General features: G+C 44.5%; 2 protein-coding genes across 2 annotated transcripts; one reads left to right on the top strand and one right to left on the bottom strand.

The window, feature by feature from the left end:
• Window positions 1-3,664: 3,664 nt before the first annotated feature.
• Window positions 3,665-13,808, top strand: LOC108052837 (ankyrin repeat and BTB/POZ domain-containing protein 2). Its single transcript, XM_044459325.1, is given in 7 exon segments — window positions 3,665-5,034; window positions 7,183-9,167; window positions 9,170-9,282; window positions 10,220-10,988; window positions 12,025-12,388; window positions 12,910-13,237; window positions 13,300-13,808. Coding segments are annotated over 7 exon segments (4,581 nt in total). The 5' UTR covers window positions 3,665-4,255; the 3' UTR covers window positions 13,543-13,808.
• Window positions 13,809-14,308: 500 nt separating this feature from the next.
• LOC108052825 (endocuticle structural protein SgAbd-6) lies at window positions 14,309-14,978 on the bottom strand. Its single transcript, XM_017135322.2, has 2 exons — window positions 14,777-14,978; window positions 14,309-14,710 (listed from the first exon to the last, which is right to left on the bottom strand). Exons 1-2 carry the CDS (start codon window positions 14,786-14,788, stop codon window positions 14,309-14,311), a joined length of 414 nt encoding a protein of 137 aa, XP_016990811.1. The 5' UTR covers window positions 14,789-14,978.
• Between the last annotated feature and the right edge of the window lie 5,041 nt (window positions 14,979-20,019).

Genomic DNA, 20,019 nt, shown 5'->3' with positions numbered 1-20,019 from the left:
CGGGAAAGTGTGGGAGATCTTCGGGGGCGTCGGCGTCAGCTGTTGCCGGAATGGAGCAGCCTGCTGATAGGTCTGGATAGACAGGCGACTAATTAAGTCGTGGAAGCTCCAGTCGAGGAAGGTACTGCCTCCGAACGGAAGCAAAGTCAGTCGCTCTCCGCATCTGCGACTGCAACTGCATCTGCATCTTCATCTGCAGCCTCATCATCATCTGCCACTTCGCAGCTCCTCCAATTGGCGATGGGGATGTGGTTGAATGCGGAAATCTGCGCGGACGCCTCACAGTAGTCGCAGCATATTAAACTCTAATCAGCGAGATGTGATGATATGATAGGGCCGAAAGCATTCGGAGTAGGTAGCAATTTGTCAGATGTTGGGGTTTCATAACAGTTACAGCCAATTGCCATGTCACTGATGGTGTCGGGATACAAACAGCGTGTGTTGAGTGTATCATTTGGAAGGCACACAGGTGGGGAGTGTAAACTCACTGGAATAGCCATTAACTTGATGGGGAAAGAATGTATAATTTCATTGGGAATATAAGAAGGTAATCCTTAGCTGGTATCGAGTATTCCGTGATTGCTTCTATTTCTCAGTTGAAATTAAAACATTTCGAGCTAGTTTTGCTAATGGCACTCTTAAAAATCTAATCTTTTCCAATAATTAAATGGGACTCTCGAAAATGTTCACAAGTTTCTTAACCCTCAATAAACTTTCCTACACATCCAGATTTCGTAACACATTTTCTAATGTTCCCAGGCCCAACGAAGGCATGACTCAGCCCAAAAGAAGTTTGACTTGAGCAATCCATGTCAATCACATTTTGACAAATCTTCCATGGGGAAACGGGGAAAATAAGTGAAATGAAAATTCGTCAAAGTCAGCCAGTATTTGGCTTAAGTGTTTCGGTTTGCCTTGGGGCCAAGACTTTGGTCTAACCTTGCTTCGTTTTCCATTTCCATGCTCAACGTGCTGATATTTTGCCAGGTAAAGATTATTAATGATCTCGCTGGAAGAGCTGGTTCTAATGATCTAATGATCTACAATCTAAAACTGAAAACCAAAAACCATTTCCTGTCTAATACTGTCAGGCATAAAAAACGAAAGTTCCCCATAGTTCCACTGGCCAATCTCATTAGTCGGGTGACACACATATACACATCTATCTCTGAACCAAAGGGTTGGGCTGGGCTGGTCTATATTTCTCTCCTTACTTTTTGGTGAGTTGCATTTACCGCCTTTGTCCAGTTTTCCAGCCGTTTTCGATCTTTTTCTCCTCCGTGGCCGAGTTGTTTTATAAACACGCGAATATTACATTAAACTCTTTGGTGTAGTTTTTGTGTTTCTGTTTCGTTTTTTCACTTTTGGGAGGTCTTTTGAGTGCGGCGTATAAAGCGCGGCCTAATGGGTGTAAGCATATTTATGGCCTGTCATTACTTTTCCGTAAATTAAACTTTTAATGCGAAAATTGCTTGGAGTGTAATTTTTTTAATAATCCGCCTGGCTTAGAAACCCAAACTGGTGAAGAAAGTTATTGTATAATCGCACCGAAATATAGAAAAAGCAGCAACAGTTTTCCGTATTACGTGGGCGGTTTAAGGCTCGATTTTCATTTCGTCGATTTGGGTATATGGATCAGCCGGCCATGGCTTTCTAATTGCAATTGCTTCGTGCGTATGTCAGTGGATGTGAATGAGATTTTTTTTGGGTCTGCGGTTTCGGACCGCTCCCATTTGCCCACTTACCCATTTACCATTTCATTCTTCATCCACAAAAGAGAAGCTTCTGCCGGCAGCCAAATGTGTTGTGTAGTATCGGAAAAACAAAAGGCTAACCTCAAGAAACCGTTATGTCAGCGCCTGAGCTTGTATAAATCATTAGAAGCAGGTTACGCTCGGCAATTTATTTGCTGCACACATGAGATGTATCTTGTAGATGTATCTCAAAGCCTACGCACGTCTGCCCATGCTCAGAACCCGGTTGTTTTGCCTAGAATCAAGCCATCTTGGGACCCGGGAATGGGATTCGAGCCGGGCAGACCGAGGCTATCCGCGGAAGGAAGCTGGCAAAACGATCTGATAAGTGTCATGATTGTATAACCTTCGTGAGCTGGGTGGTGCCGTGAAGATGTGTTCCCTTGGCCCCGCCGAACAGTTATACATAATTAAATTCAGTGCAAGGCCCGCCACCAGAGATGGAAGCCACTTCGGAGAGTCACATTGTTGGTAATATGTGATCAGCAAAGTAGCTGTCAGAACTTTTAATTAGTTAAGGCCTTAGATTAATTTATCATCTATATGTTATATATTTTAAATCAAAATCTACGCTTTAAGTGAGCCCATCATTTATATATATTATATCTTATGTTAAAGGCAAATCTTTACATGAACTCATTTTCTATATGTTTGATATTTTATAATAAACAGGTCGCAAAGTATGGAGAAGAAAAAATTTATTTTGCATATTTAGCCTTGTAAAATCAACCTGACTATGGTAAAATGTATTTTTAGCTTTGCTCGGGAATAGGAATTTATATTTTCAAACTTTTAATTGGTCGGGTAAATCATTTATTAATCATTTATTAATCATTGAAATTGCAAATTAAATTTTCCGAATCAAAATATATATATAAAATATGGATATGGTTAATTATTTTCTCTTTAACAATTAACATTAACTTGAAGACTTTAGTTGGCAAGTGCCTTTTATTGTAATAAACTTATCAAGTCATTTGAGAACTCCAAATATGCTTTTCTTGACTAATTCATAAAAAATTAAAAAAAAAATCTTTAACGTCATTTTTAGTTTGAGAGACTGATTACAAAAATTTGAGAACTCCAAATATGCTTTTCTTGACTAATTCATAAAAAATTAAAAAAAAAATCTTTAACGTCATTTTTAGTTTGAGAGACTGATTACAAAAATTTGAGAACTCCAAATATGCTTTTCTTGACTAATTCATAAAAAATTAAAAAAAAAATCTTTAACGTCATTTTTAGTTTGAGTAGACTGATTACAAATATTGAAGAATTTGAAATTTTGGTATAAAGAAATGGCAATCAAATATGTTTAAAAAGTAAAATATTAAATTAAGATGAATGGAAAAAATAATATCTATTAAAAGCGTATAAAATTAACTAATCACAAGAAACGTCTTGCTTTGATTTCAAAATTGTGTTGCTCGAGGCTAGGAGTTTGACAATTTTCCACTGCTGAGCATCACTGCCACCTATCGCAGTGACTTTTTGAAAATCACCGCAGCAACAAGGGGCAAGCGGGAAAATGAAAAAGAAAAGAAAACTCACTGATATTGCTCTAGTACATCGCTCGGCGGACAAAGTGAGCCCTCAAAAACTGCCTGCTGTTGTTGTTGCTGCCGCTGCTGGCGGCTGTCGTTGTTGCAGCCCCATTGTTTTGGTCACACAGCTGAGAAGCAAATGGAAAAATTACCCAAGCCGATAGAGCCGAAGACCCTCCGTGCAAGGTGGCTGGTTGGGCATGGGGCCCAGAGCCCAGGGCCCAAAACGCGCTGTGAAAATGAGGAAAAACAGACACCGCCGCCGACAATGACTGGGCAGCGCGGTCGGCGTCGGCGTCGGCGTCGCCGCACCAACTGTGGCTCAGACCCAATCCGAGCTTCCACTTCAGTCGAGCTTCAGTTCCAGCCGAGAGCGAACGGTATCGCGAGTTTTGGGTATTCGGCGGGTCCAGTTTTCGGGCGTTCGACTTTCGGAGTCTCGGCCGCGGCTGGTTGAACACCAGGCCACGACAATTCGTAATTTGCATAATTGCCATTATTACACCAGTGCGCCGGTGAAATGGAAAACATGAATCTATGCGAAGAAGCAGCTGGTTGTGTTCAAAGAAGTTTTTAAAAATAGCTAACTGCCGTGGAAAAGTTACCAAATCAATGTATCAAAACCTTAAATAAATAATTATATTTTTAGGGAATAAAAAACGCAATTACTTATTACTATCAAGAAAGTATTAAAGTGAATATTTTAAAAGTTTCCTAAAAAAAACATACAATTAGAGCTGTTTATTGAGAACACTCAAATTAAAAACAGGAAAAACAACGGAATATTAAAAAAAAATGTATATTTAAACTATTTTTGCAAAAAAACTAAACTAATCGTTTAATAAGAAATAAGAAATACTTATAATCCAAAAAAAGGTAGAAATATACCTTCTTACCCAAATAAAGTTATCCTATAAAGTTGTCCCATGAAACCAAAGCGAAATTAGGAGTAGCAACATGTACTGCACCAAAGATTGCACCTGCAGCCTGTGCCGCGAGTTGCGGGGCTACAAGCCCAGTGGCAAGAAGGCGGCCCCCTCCGCCCCCACTTTGCTCAGCAGGATGCTGAACGACAACTTCATCCTGCGACGCCGGGGCATCTCCCTCAAGAACTTCCAGCCGCAGTCGCTGCGGAACAGCGAGATGGTGGCGCAGCAGATGCCCGTGCCACGCCCCCCGCAAACGCCCTCGCCCACGCCCATTGAGGAACTGCCCGACTGGGCGACGGAGGACTCATCGCGGGCGAAGAAGCCCAACCACAAGGTGGTCATATACTTCGGGGACTCCATCAGTCGCGGCCAGCAGTCGCCCCTGCCGTCGCCCAAGGAGCTCCACTCGCAGCTGCTGCAGGAGATGTCCCAGAAACTGAAGACCAGCGTGGCGGAGGAGCGCCCGCCGGCGGGGGGCACCGCGGTGGACACCGCGGGGGAAGCGGGGACAGCCCCGCCGGCAGCGGATGACGAACTGCCGCCCTACATTGAGAGCGTGCAGAACGGCGTAATTAATATCAGAATTGAAGGCAATTACCGGCGAGCCAGTGCGCTGGTGGAAACGGTGGCAAAACCCACTCTGGCCGTCGTGGGTCCAACGAAATCCGATGCAGCCGCCGGTGATGATGACGATGCCAATGAGGATGATGATAATGATAGCGACGACGACGACCCTGGCCAAGATGAGGCGGAGACGGATTCGTGCGACTGGAGCTACGTTCAGGAGTGGCGGAGGGCCGCGAAACGGTACTGCAAACTCTTCCGATCATACGCCATTGGATATTGCCCCGTTCCCATTTGCCATTTTCCATTTTCCATTTCTATTTATAATGTACTTCTGCAATTCTATTGTGAAAGTCGGGGAAAAGGGATTTCTTCTGGGCGTAGAATTGGATGGCATTTGATTGGCAAAAGGGAAAGGAACGCGATTCGGGATTAAATGGAAATAACGGCTAGACAATCGAATCTAGGTCGGGAAGATGTCAAAACTGACTCCTCCTCGAAATTTAATTACAAGACATGAAATTTAAAAGTATTTAATTACATTTATAGCATTAATTGGAAAAGCAACTGGAATCAGATGGAGAGGCCTTAAATAAAAGCTTAACTCAATAATTTAGTAGTTATCATAGAAAACATTCTTTAATACATATATATATATATGTAAGCATCTGTGAATTGTAAAATATTTGGAGCTTAAGAAGAGTAAAGTTAGAGTAAGAGTGCGCATAGAAAACTAGCAAACTATTAAATTGCAGAAACAGGGTAAAAACATCTTACAAAAAAAAGACTTCACCTCAAAATGTCGAATTACAGAGCTCCATTCTTTTCCAGTTCAGGGAATTCAACAGAAAATTTGAAACCTGGCAATAGAAAGCTTCTTGGAGAGTGAAATTCAAATTTAAGTTGCTTACTTTTATATAGCCCATTAGAGAAGATGTTTGATTTTATAGAGCATAATGTTTAAACATAGATCGTAAACGTTTGCCTTTGGATTTACATTTTTCTAGTTAATGAGCTTCTTAAATTTCGATCAGTTCTACTGGAAATGATTACCTAACTTGTAAATATTATAGATTGTCTTCTTTTTAATGGCTTATAAATTTATCACATAAAGAATTCCGTCTACTTTTGGCTGAATAGGTTCCAAGTTATATTCTCTAAAGCTAAAACAAAAAATAAATTAAAACAAATATAAGGCCAGAGGTCAATGTACGCTGACCAAAGACTTATGAAGTTTCAAGTTCAGAATTAGATCATAATAACAGTACTCCATAGGTATTCAAAACTCCTCTCATAAATCGTATTTGGCACAGAACCTCGACCAAGCTTTAAAGATCTGTATTAAAGATATAAAGATATATTGTCAGGAAAGACAATAAAAGAGACGTCAAGCTATCTCAACATTCAAAATTTGGGTCAATCAAAGCTCAAGTTACCGCATAGACTGTCAAAGGGTTGGGCAAAATCTGAATGATAACAATGTCCAAAAAGAATAAAAAGTTGCCGGAGACAACTAAGTTTTTCGCATGCAAATGAAAAATCGTAACTGGCTTTTAATATCGCTTTGTATTTGGTGTTGGCCAACCCAGTTAGAAGATGATAATCATGAAGGTGCAAAGAAATGTGAGAACGAATCGTGGAGACGAAGATAAACTTATTTTTAAAAATACTAATGTTGTATACCCTTGCCATTGTGTTTTACCAGAAGATTTTTGGTTGTTTTCTATATTTTGAAATATTTTTTAACTCCAATGGAATGTAAATTCATTCATTATTTTGTTGAGGTTTTTTAATCTGTGGAAACAACAATCGCCTAATAATCTAAGCCTACACAACAGTAGGACTTAGTACGGTCTTTGCATATTTATTAAGCTGTCTCCGGTTTCCACTACTTTTAACTAGGTTCCCCTGATTCCAAGTTCAGCTCTTGACTAACTAGCAGATAGTCAAGTTTGTGTGAACACAGATTAGCGGCAGTGTGACATCTCTTTTAGCTACCCGTTAGTCAAAGCTTTTGTTTATTTTGACTCGGATTCTTTTGTTTCTAAGAAGTTTTAATGGGTTGCATCATTTGTGGAGCTGAAAATGGGTCAAACATGATTTAGAATTGGGTTCAACTTAAATTTCTTATTCGGCAAGGAAGAAATTATTTGACAGTAGTTAAATACATTTATTGGCTTAGAAAAATCATAATTCATATTATTTATTTAATTTTTCAAATAAAATAACAATTTAATAAATGTAGTTTTTAAGTCATGTTAGTAATACAAAAGTTGGTATACAAATTGCTAGGACTTAGGAAAGTTATAGATTACGAATTTTCTTTTAATTTAATTCCGCTCACCTTGAGTGCCCAAAATAATGAACATTACCTCTAATTATGTTTTGCAGACCCACTGGCAACTTGCCGCCCAACTTTGGCCAGCATCCTGCCCCCAGCCAGATCACCGGCTTGCCGCCCGTGCCCCCGCCGCAGATGCAGTCGCCGCCCCAACAGCAGCTCCATCAGCCATCCCTGACCCCCCAAAAGGGACTGGCGGTGGCCATGGCCACTCCGGCGCCCCGGGTCTTCAAGGAGCTGGCCCAGCAGCCGCACAAGGGGCTCCCCCACAAGCTGGTGACCTCCCCCAGTGGCGGCCAGGTGACCCCGACCTGCAAGATGCCGTCGGCGGTGTCCGCCTCGAAGGCACTGATTCCCCAACGAGCGGTGGCGGGTCCTGCGCGTCTGACCGTGCAGAGCACTCCCGTGAAGTCGCAGCCGCCACAGCTGAGTGGCAGCCTGAGCCAGAGCCAGGTCCCGGCCAGCCGTACTACGCTGGGGATTCCCACGACTGCGGGGAACGCCACGCCGGCCAGGACCCACCAGCACGACCAGTTCCGGGCGCTGCAGCGGGTGCAGGAGTGCCACAGCTCCTCGGACGAGAACCGCAGCTCCGGGCACGCCAGCATGTCGGATACGGGCGGCCACAGCTCCTCCCCCGCGGGTGGGATGACCCTGGGCCCGCTGCCCGAAGACCGCCTCGCGGCGGGAGTGACCAACAGGAGCACACGATCCCGGCGCCATCGCGGCATCATGCCGGCCGGGAAGGCTCCTTGGGCGGGCACCGGATTGGAGGACATCAAGCTGGCCATGCTCACGCTGCGGTCCCAGACGAGCAGCAGCACCTACAGCAGCCTGAGCGCCGGGTCGGAGAGCTCGGAGCCGGCACGCCGCCTGGGCAGATACTCCTCCCTGGAGACGGTCGTGACCAGCACCAGTGCGGACGAGTTCGTGTGGGTGGACTCGCACAACCGCCTGGTGGAGCTGCAGCACCCGCCCTGGAGCCAGCCGTGCATCCTGCGGGTGCTGAGGAACGGCCGCTGCCAGCAGCAGGCGGAGCACCTGGCCGTGGAGGCGGTGTCCCGCTTGGGCTACCTGCTGCAGCGGGCGCTGGTGAGGATTGCGCGCGAGATCCAGCGCTTCTCCGCGGGAGTGGGCCTCTGCTCCAAGCAGGAGGTGGCCGGAGCCCTGCGGGTGGTGCTCAGCTCCTCGCTGGCGGACTCCTGCACGAAGGCGTGCCTCAGGTCCGCCGCCATGTTCGCGGTTCCCGGCGAGAGTGCTCTGAAGCAGAGCAAGTCCGCCCGCGCGGGCCTCCAGTTGTCCGTGGGCCGCTTCTACCGCTGGATGACGGACGCCAGGCTGGGCAAGTTCATCCACGAGTACGCGGCGGTGTACCTGTGCGCGGGCATCGAGAACCTGCTGGAGGAGATCGCTCTGCAGTGCAACGGGAGCACGGCGGCCGCCCTGGATCAGAGTATTGCCAGCTCCGGCGACGTGTGGGGTCTGCTGCAGCCGTTCGCCCACCTGAACGCGGGACGAGTGGCCAGCGGGGCCCTGGCCCTGCCCAGGTGGGCCAGTGCCTCCTCGCTGGCCACCTGCGTGGGCAGTGTGCGGGAGCTGAAGGAGAAGGCCCTGCGCACGCAGCAGGAGTTCCAGCTGGCCGCCGCCCTTTCCGGGTCCGCCCTGGCGGCCCTCTTCTACTTTATGCGCTGCTCCCAGCTGGAGCACACGGAACTCCTGGCCGCCTCGGGCTGCAACTCGGGCCAGGCCCAGGCGGCTCCTCCGGGGGCGGCTGGCTCCTCCGCGGGCCACCACGTCCAGGAACTCTGCTACGAGCGGGCCTACGTGGTGCTGCCTCCGCTGGCCGAGTGGCTCAGGGTGGCCGCCGCCCACGCCGAGCACCGGAGTGCCCTGATGATAGACAAGGACGACGTGATGCAGGCGGCCAGGCTGCTGCTCCCCGGAGTGGACTGCCCCATCAGGCCGGTGGCGCACGACGAGGAGCTGCCCACCAAGAAGACGCACTTCAACAGTGCACCCGCTGCCAGTGCGACGGGCACGGAACGGGCAGCAGCAGCTGCAGCTCCCCGGTGGTCAGCGGCATCGGGATCGGAATCGGGGAGGACACCTCCGAACTGGGCAGACGAGCCACCATCGGAGTGGCCTTTAAGGTTAGTACATATGTAGATTAGGGATATAGATACCGGCGGATTGTTCAGATGAATAGATTGCTGCGTTTACACAGGGTTATTGTTTTTGGATGGGGCAAAGTGCGTATAAGGATGGACTTTAAGTATAGAAGATAATAATAAGTTCGTTTTCTATGCTCTATTTTTAATGTGGCCATTTGTGGTGCGGATTATTAATTTTAGCAACTTTTTAAATTTAGTCGAGCTTTAGCATCTTTCAACCATATCTATAACACCTATGAGAGATTTCAAGAATTTTTCCTCAATCACTCAAATCAGAAAATAACCATCTTTCGTTTTTGGTTTTCCAAATACTATTGTTATAGAAGTTCTTATTTACCCCAATATATTCCCATTATAGGAAATTGCTTAAGAAATTTGGAGCTGCTGGGAAGTTAGATACAATTTCCCCAGCTAAGTTACTTTATTGGTTTCGAGTTGTTAACTCCTCAAGTCAATTTGGAAATATACGTTAGTAACTTAGAAATAGTCCAGAGAGCTCAATCAAAGATATTTATAACTATAAATGGGGCAAAGGGAATGAAACTCACAAAGACTTAAATGTAGAAGTAAGCTAAGTATACGATCAAGCTCAAGGCACTCTTAAATATTTTTGCGCGGCCTTAAATTTTAAACATTAGACATACACGACTCCCACGAAGAGACCTCCCCTTCCAGTAACTATTGTTAGGCCCGTTTTCTAAATATTTTATTCTAATGAATTATACAATAATAATAACTAAGGATTTGCCTACTTGTCGTCAGCCTCCAAGCGAAAAAAAGTGATAAATAATGTAGTACATACTACTATAATGTAATACATATATTATATAACATAACAAAAAACTTTGGCAGCAGCGTGTCGAACTATAAGCTAAAACATATAATCTCTAAATGCCCCTTGAAATCCCTCCCACAGCTTCTTTTGACTGGTCGAGCGGAACTGTTGGCCCAGGCCGCCCAGCTGCTGCCGCCCACCACGCGGTACGACACCCAGAACAGCGCCGGACTGACTGCCCTGATGATCGCCAGCATCCGGAACGACGAGGTGGCGCTGCACGCCCTCCTGGACGCCGGCTGCGATCCGAACGTGGAGGTGCCTCCCGCCGGCAGCGCTGGCCACCCGGCCATCCAGCCGGACACACAGCACTGGACGGCGCTGAGCTTCGCCGCCAGCAGGGCCAACTACGTGGCCTTGAGGATCCTCCTGGAGAGGGGCGGCAAGGTTGAGGGCGGGGCCAGGAGCAGCGAGGAGAAGTGCACTCTGACCCCGCTCCAGTTGGCCGCCGGGACGGGCAACCTGGAGATCGTGGCCTTGCTGCTGGCCCACGGGGCCAACGCCTTCCTGTCCACGCAGCAGAAGGACTCCCTGTGCTTCGCAGGATCTGCGCAGAAGGGATGCTTCTGCGCCATTTCCGTGGCGGCTGCCCACGGACATCGGTCGTGCCTCCGCAAGCTGCTCACCCACCCCGTTTCCCCGGGCACGAGGGATGTGCTCTCGCTGGAGGAGATGCTCGCCGAGGGCGATGTGGGCGGGGTGAGGGGAGCAGGTGGTCCCGGAGGAGCTGGAGGTCCAAGCAGTGGCAGCAACAGCGGAAACAGCGAGGACCTGCTCCCGCTGCTCAACAAGACGCAGATCAAGCGACTCCAGGAGGCCATGTACCACAGTGCCGAGAACAATCATCTGGGTAAGTGCAACTCTAAGAAATCTATTTGCCAAGATGAACATTTTAAGGAAATTAAATTAGTTCAATATAGTAAAATCAAATTAAATTTGAATTTGATATAATAAATATCTGTGATCAAAGTTAGAATTCCCACTGCAAGAGGAGTATGTATATATATGTATATATATTTTGGTCAAAAGATAAACAAACACGAAAAGTGATTATACCCGTTACTCGTAGAGTAAAAGGGTATATTGTATTCGTGCAAAAGTATGTAACAGCTAGAAGGAAGCGTTTCCGACCCTATAAAGTATATATATTCATGATCAGGATCACTAGCCGAGTCGATCTAGCCATGTCCGTCTGTCCGTCTGTCCGTCTGTCCGTCTGTCCGTCTGTCTGTCCGTCTGTCTGTCTGTCTGTCTGTCTGTCCGTATGAACGCTGAGATCTCGGAAACTATAAAAGCTAGAAGATTGGCATTTGCATGTAGATTTTAGAAGTTCCTACGCAGCGCAAGTTTGTTTCAAAATGGTGCCACGCCCCTTTAACGCCCACAATCGCTTATATACGATTTTAAAAATTTAAATATTTCGGAAAAGTAAAAATGCAGTTTTATTGTGTTTATCAATACCTATCGAAATGTAGAAGAAATTTTTCAAATCGGACCATTCGTTAAAAAGTTATGCGTGATCAAAGTTTCTATCTCCATCTCCCTCGCACTCCCTTTACCTGAGTAACGGGTATCTGATAGTCGGGGCACCCGACTTTAGCGTTCTCTCTTGTTTGCATTTCAAATTAAGCAGACAGCAATGACCGATTGAGTGATTCAAGCTGTATTTAATGATTTTCTAATTCATTTGCTCGGTTAAAAACGATCTTAAAATTAATCAAAATATAATTTAAAACCAGATATGTTCGCGAACCATTGAAAGAGTTTTGTTTACATGCAGTGCCTGTTTATTTAGATGCTGAGAAAATATGTATTGTTCAGCAAAGTGAAACAATTTTTGGGTATTTGGATACAACTAATGCCCCTTTGATTTGCTCTACCTACAGATATAACCATTGAGCTTCGGAAGTTGGGTGTTCCATGGACTCTGCACTGCTGGATGCACGCCCTATCAGCTGCCCACGATCTGCGACTGGACGCGGTTATAGATCAGCTGCTCCAAGACTTCCTGCAGGTGTGTCCCGACGACTACAGTGCCCAGTTTGTGAGCGAGTGCCTGCCGCTTCTGTTCAACATTTTCCGGAACAAGAACGAGGGCACCACCCTGCTGCTTGCGGACATCTTCGCCACCTGCTTCGGATGGGAGACACTGCCCCCGGTGAAGGAACAGCCGCCGATGCAGCCCGTCCAGGGATCTCGCATCGATCCCAAGTTCGTGAACAATCCGGAACTGAGCGATGTGACCTTCAGGTGGGTGCTAACGAGGTTTTGGGAAACCAAGGAGTCCTTTAATGGCATTATAGAAACATTATATATCCTAAAGAGATCTTTTTTGTAATTTTTTGGATGAATAATAATATCAATAATTGTGGGCTTGTCATGTATTTTAGTTTGTTTAAAAATTTTAACCACCATATAGTCACATAAATAGAACAAATTGTATTTCAATTTTGACCATGACCTCTTCCATTCATGCAAGTTACTATATTCTACATCAATAGAATTGTTTATGGAAACCAAAAGATATTCATTGCTTGAGTTATAGTTTATTAAATCCAGTATAAATATGTATATATATATATTTAGACGTTATAGAACAACATTATTGCTATTTAATGTTTTGGAAAACACTATTTAAGCAAATAGAATTGTATCTCACTAAAATGTTAAAGCCGAAATAAAAAGGCTGCTTCTGCTTAATTATTTTAACAGATTCTAACCTATTTTAAAATTAGTAATGATACTGCAACTTACGAACATTTCCATTGCAGGGTGGAGGGCAAGATCTTCTACGGGCACAAGATCGTCCTGGTCACTGCATCGCCGCGCTTCCAGAGCATGCTGAGCTCGAAACTGAGCGAAAGCAGCTCCACGCCCACGGTCCAGATCAACGACATCCGCTACCACATCTTCCAGCTGGTGATGCAGTTCCTCTACTGCGGCGGCTGCAGCTCCTTGGACGTGGCTCACGGCGATGTCCTCGAGCTGATGGCGGCGGCCAGCTTCTTCCAGCTGGAGGGACTGCTGCGCTACACGGAGGCACGATGCTCGGAAATGGTGGACGTGGACAACGTGGTGGCCATGTACATCCACGCCAAGGTGGGCTTGCCAGTCATGTGTTTTATATTTGATGGAGATACTAAACTGCTTGCGTTTTCCAGGTATACAATGCCAATCGCCTGCTGGAGTACTGCCAGTGCTTCCTGCTCCAGAACATGGTGGCCCTGCTCACCTACGACGATTCCGTGAAGCGCCTGCTCTTCGCCAAGAAGATCCCCAACCACGACGTGCTCGCCGGATTGCTGCAGACGCTCCAGAACCGCTTGAAGACCCGCAAACCCAATGCGGGGGGAGGCCTGGTCAATTCCTATCGATCGCCCCCGGCCACGCCCGTCAAAAAGTGAAGGAGCCACGCCCCCACTTCCTCGACCGAATCCAATTCTTATTTATTGCATTGTTTTTAATTTAATCTTTGAGCTTTTATGTATTATAATAATTCCCACGCCCGATCCTGACGCCCTTCTCCTTGTCTCTAGTTGTATTTTTGTATTTTCAATTTGTTCAGCGCACTGTTAACCTTTACGAACCCAAGGATGGCGATAAGGCGGTCCTCTAGCTATTATTTTGTAGTTGAAATTGTTTCTGCATTAAATGAAGAAAGTAAAATTTATTTAGCACTGCCTTTACTTTAAAGCGGGAAACGAGTTTGCAACGTTGTAAGGTTAGAAAATGTATAAATTTCTAGTTTTCCAATCATTTGCCTTGAAAAAAAACTGATTTTTAGTTCCTCATTATGCACATGCCCTCCCTTATAATTGATAAGTAATTTATTCATTTCCATTCCTAATCTTTTTTTTTCTGCAAGTCTAGTGCTCCAATAATTTTCTTTCAATTTCTAATTGCTTTTGGCTATCTTACGAGCAATACACTGGTATTTTCTTGTAAATATTAATCGCAGAAATTAAACTATGGAACGAGAAGGGTAGATACTCCTTCAATCCGAACTATATGAATGGTCTCATATTAACCACTATTGTATTAATGAAAGTAGGGTTATACTATAAAATTAATATTTTTCCAAACCTTCAGAAGCAATAATGCTACGTCTAAATTCCATCATCTTAAATCAGAAATACCACCAAAAGTATGTTCCATGGCTGCCACTTTTTATTAGACCTTAGGGGGCTTAACATAGTCAAGATCGGGCTGCGACACCAGCTCGCTGACCTGTTTGGCGGCCAAAGAAATCTGAGGCAGGATGGCGCCTCCCTCGGGCACAAATCCATGATCATCGGCCTTGTAATTGACGGTTACCTCCTTTCCGTTGGCATCGAAGTAGGAGTAGGAGCCGCTGATCTCGAGGTACTCGTTCTCAGTGCCCTGGTTCCTGACCACCGCCTCCTCCCTCCGGTGGGTGCCATCTTCGCCGAGGTAGGAGAAGTTGTAGGATCCATCTTCGTGCTTTTCGTGGGAGGACTCCAGAATGGCCACTGGTGGCTGGGGAGTGGAGGTCACATGATCCACCGGAGCACTCAGAACGACGGCCAGGCAAAGAGCCAAAGAGATGATGACCTGACAAGACGATTGTGGAATGGGGTAATCCGTGAACTGGTCTCCCACAAATGCTGCAATACTCACAAACTTGAACATGCTGCTGTCTGGATGGGAAGCTGACTTTGATTTGACTCTGAGTCGGCGAAGACAGCTCTTTATATTGCCAAAAATGAAATCGAATTGGGATGGCTGGTCGCCTTGTTTACCGGTTATCGAACAATATTCAGACACTTACTTACATACACACAATATGTACAATATGAGTTCGCAGGTATTTACTTGAAACCCGTTCTAAGAATTAATTAAAGAGCAAGCTTCTTACCCAGGCCCATCTGCCATCTCCCATTGCAATTTCGAATTTCGGCCTGCAATTCGAGATTCTTAATTTATGTCCAGAGTCTTCTTCTTGTTCATCTCAGGCATCACAGCATTTAAGGAGTCCAGAAACAAACAAGAGAGAACGCTATAGTCGGGTGCCCCGACTATCAGATACCCGTTACTCAGGTAAAGGGAGTGCGAGGGAGATGGAGATAGAAACTTTGATCACGCATAACTTTTTAACGAATGGTCCGATTTGAAAAATTTCTTCTACATTTCGATAGGTATTGATAAACACAATAAAACTGCATTTTTACTTTTCCGAAATATTAAAATTTTTTAAATCGTATATATGCGATTGTGGGCGTTAAAGGGGGCGTGGCACCTTTTTGAAACAAACTTGCGCTGCGTAGGAACTCCTAGAATCTGCATGCAAAATGCCAATCTTCTAGCTTTTATAGTTTCCGAGATCTCAGCGTTCATACGGACAGACAGACAGACGGACAGACAGACGGACAGACGGACAGACGGACAGACGGACAGACGGACATGGCTATATCGACTCGGCTAGTGACCCTGATCAAGAATATATATACTTTATAGGGTCGGAAACGCTTCCTTCTAGCTGTTACATACTTTTGCACGAATACAATATACCCTTTTACTCTACGAGTAACGGGTATAAATACGAATTCGGGAGTATTGAAATTAACTTAAAATAGTTTTAAAGACTACCATACTATGAGCACCTTAAGAGGGGGAAATCATTTAGGAGGTCAAATATTTAAAGGGGAGCAAACTTGGTTTGAAATTGTTGATGTGTATAGCCCGTTCATACAACATCTGCCCCAATTTCTTCATGTATTTCATAATTGCATAGGAAATTTGGCAACAAAAGATTTTGAGGATATTCCTAAATAGCAAAGGAATGAATCAAATCTTCCAAATTTAGGACAAACTAATTAGTAAGTTATTTTCTTTCAGTAAGTTTTTCTTTTATGTTTTGGAAAATGAAGACTATTAAAGAGATTGATGTGGTTGCGCTGGCCACTTTTCTTTACGCTCTTTCGTTCGACTTCAGTTTTTGGTTTTCTATTTTTTTGGGCATTTTCCAGATTCGATTTTTCTCGAACGTGAACATGGCTGGGGAATCGGTTTTTCCGTTCGCAATTGTTTACACGAAAACTATAAACAAAGCAAACACACGGCGTCCGCCGCCGCGCCTTGCCCTCATTGATGTTATTTTTGGCCACTGGGCATGAGGCAGCACTAACTCTCCATCCTCTCCAGCCGTCCATGTTATGTGCGTTCCACATAGCAGCCGGTCAGATGAAGACGTTGGGGCCGATGGGTGGGAATGGGGATGGGCATGGGAATGGGGGTCGGGATGGAGTGGGGATGGGCTGCCGTTGTGGCGGGGTGGGTGAACGAATCGCAGGGGCGGAATACTTAAAGGTGCCACATACGCATCGTTCGATTTGGATGCGGTCGGCTTCTTGGCATTTTGTTTATGCAACAATAAATTTTACATTTAATTTTCGTTTCATTTGAAATGCTACAGCAATGTCGAAGAATGCCCCGATTTGGATCTGAATTGGATCTGCTCTCGGCGGGAAAGAAATTTGTTAAATTTCGCGTACCGGGGGAATCTGGCAAGTATTGTTCTTCATATTTATATTTCTTTGTTCGGGCTGTGATATAATTCAATATTAATCGAAATTCGCAATTCAGATTAAATTCTGAGCAATTAAAAATATTTTAATCGAAAAATAACAGAATGCTGAATACAATATTGTTTTCTTTTTTTTTCGTTTCTTGATTTCAAAAAAGTTCTTGTGAAATTAGTGGACCTGCATAGTACAATTTAAATGTAAACACGTATTTCATGATATTTTAGGAAATTACTCATTGGCTGTTGGCCCTGTTGATCTCCGGCATTCATTCCAGTTTTCAAAGTCGCTTTTTCCAAAATCTTTTTACTTTGATCTTGTAAATTGTATGCAGACATAAGAATTGCTCCCTCTTACAGTTTTTTAATCATCAAAATATCATAAAAAGCTCTAAAAAAACTCAAAGATTCTTCCTTCTACATTTAATTAATCTTTTTTATTTTTGATGATAATGATTCTGATTATGACAAATGCAAATGAGCCGCAAAATGAGTTGCATGCGTCGTTGAAACGCTTGACTTTGATTAAACAGAAAAATAGTTCCCCAAAATACCTTTTCAAATGCGCAAGATAATGGGAACATACTTACAGGAATGCAGATAGCTTTATTACTTGCAATTGTTGGCCAAACTCATAGTAAATACGCCTTTTTCCCTTTCCTGTCGTTGTTTAAATAAAACGCCAGTAAGCGGAAAAAGACAAATCGACTAGAATTTATATATACACTTTTAGTTTATTCGACACATACCGATCCGAACACATGGCACCGTGATGAGATTGGTTCTTGTGTTTTTGCTTGTTTAGAAATTGAATTAATTTAATTTGGTTCGATTGATTTATGGACCAATCTGTGCTCTGGAAAACTGTGCCAAGAGGCGGCTGATGCTGATCAGCGCCGCTGTCTAATGATCGAGAATCTATATGCACGGGCATACGAAAATAGTTTTATTTTTATAACTGTGTGCTGGTTTGGTTTCTTTTTTTTATGGACTTCCCCCACATACGCAATGGACGGGATGGACGACGATGATGATGAAGCTGATGGCATCTGCCAATGCACAGCTGTCTTCCGATGCCAACTATATGTACGCACATATATATTTATAAAGATATCTGGGCAAGGAAGTTGTAAACCACTCGGGTGGAGGCTGCCCATTAAGTTGTGATTTGTTTCACGGGGCTGGCAATTAGGAGCGTCATCCACCTACTCCAAAATCCGTGCGGAGACAAAGGCCGCGAAAATGTGGGAAAATTCAGCAACCAAATGCACGGCCAAGGGTGGCGGCTGGGAAAGCCGGGAAATCGGCGGGGCCGGAATAAACAAAAACGGCGACATGCCAAATGAAACGAGCAGTGCAAAAAGCGCAAAACTTTCGGCAGTCAGAAAACACAAAAAAAAAGACAGACAGCCAGAGCGGAATATATGCGGACGTGCGGGCATGTATAGGAAAAATAAATAAAACCGAAAATTATGAAAAACAGGCGGCCGTAGTAGGTTGAAGCGGCCGCCAGCGACACGAGTGGATTTTTGGATTTTTAAATATTTTTAGCCAAAAGGCAAAAGCGAATATTTTGCCAGTCGAGTGGGATATTGGAAAGATGAAAAATTATCGTCACTGTGTGTGTGTATTTGTGTGGGTGTGGTTTATCTGGGGTCTTGGCAACAGGGGCCGAAAAACGCCCACTTCCGTACGAAGTCTTTGAAACAGATCCTGTTCTCAGAACACCACTTGGCAGCACACAGCACAATCAAAATCAGTTTTAATACATATATTTAATAATGTTTGGTGTTTTTTTCTTCAGATGCCTAGGTGGGAGGACTTTCCTTTTATTACTGTGTGGTTTTCCGATCGCTTGTGGACTGCTTGAAATCTTAAAAGCGAACCGTACACGCTGACGCTTCGCGACGCACTGCACCTACGCTCCAAAATTTTGAAAACTCAAAGACATTCAGAAAATTCTATTCACGAAATGAATGGGCGTGGGAGCGAGATGGCACTGTTGGAAAAGAAAGAGAGGGGGTTAGAAAATTGAAAAGAGAGGCAGCGAGCGTGCGATGAATGGCTGCTCTCAAGTGCAGAGGAACGATCCGAACCATCCGATCGCGAGCCAAGGAGCCAGGCAATTTATGCTGCTGCTCAATGGCAGCAGATGGGCAGCCCCACCACCCACTCCGACCACAACACCCACCCACCCACCAATTCACGCCCCATGGCATAGAAAAATCCGTGTCTAAAATCGGGAAAAAAAAAAAAGAAAGGGGGAAACGAATCGATGAGTGCAGTTCGGCGTCAAAGTTCAAGCTGTTTTCGCAGTCGAGCGGGGAGAATTCTACACTTTTCACAACTCGGTGATCGGCTGTTTAGCCTAAACATGGCCGCAGCCACACCCAGTCTTCCAGCCCGGATACCCACTCCGGGTCCGGCCGTAGACTAGTCAGCCGGTGTATCTATCAGTTGGCGGGGTGAAAATAAACAACAAAGGGGGAAAATACACAAAAAAAGGAGAGCAGCGAATATGAACATTCTTATTCTCTAAACATTCCTGGATGTTTATGTTTTCCCTTTTTCCTCGGGCGGAACTCGTTGTGCTCAAGTGCTGGGCCTGCGTTGAAACAAGATTCCGTAAAGATTCTAAAACGCTTAGTTAGGGCTCCCAGTTTTCCGAAATAATGCCGCCCCTCCTGATTTTCCATTTAACTTTCTCTCACATTGTAAACATTTCACTTGACGCTTGATGCTAAATTTAACATTTTCGCTTTCGGGCAAAACAGGCAAATAAATTACGGAAATAAACAAAAATAAGAAGCAGCAGCGGCAACAAAAAACTAAAGTTACCTGCGCTTCGAATTGCGGTTTCTTTTTATTGCTGGAGAATTTATAAAAAGAAAAAATAAATATGTTGAGTAAAATGGGAAATGCATGGGTGGCAAAAGGGCAGGGAAAACTATAAACAAACGCCTGGGTTCGGAGGAGGTCGATTTGGTTGGGTTTTTAATGCGGATAACGGCTGCAGCTAAGATAAAATTATGTAATTTTATAGCTGCACTTATGCATGCCTGCTATTACAGAATCATATAACTTGTCAATTATCGGATGAGTTTACAGCTTCCGTCAGAAATTCCTTGAAGATGTAAATAAAAGGAGCAATACGTTAAGCCCAAATTCATCTACGATAATTGATATTAATTCCCGTAGTATAGGCAGACTGATTTGCTTCCGACACTATTAAAAAAATGGAATTTGGCTTTAAGACTTTTGATAAGCTTGATTCTAATAAACACACTCTGTGAAGTTATCATTCTACTGCTGTTTTCAAAATGTCTAAATTTGTATACCA

Source organism: Drosophila rhopaloa, unplaced genomic scaffold (genome assembly GCF_018152115.1).
Source record: "Drosophila rhopaloa isolate 14029-0021.01 unplaced genomic scaffold, ASM1815211v1 contig_191, whole genome shotgun sequence".
Lineage (NCBI taxonomy): Eukaryota > Metazoa > Arthropoda > Insecta > Diptera > Drosophilidae > Drosophila > Drosophila rhopaloa.
Note: the sequence above shows the minus strand (reverse complement) of the source record. Positions and strands in the feature narration are given on the sequence as shown.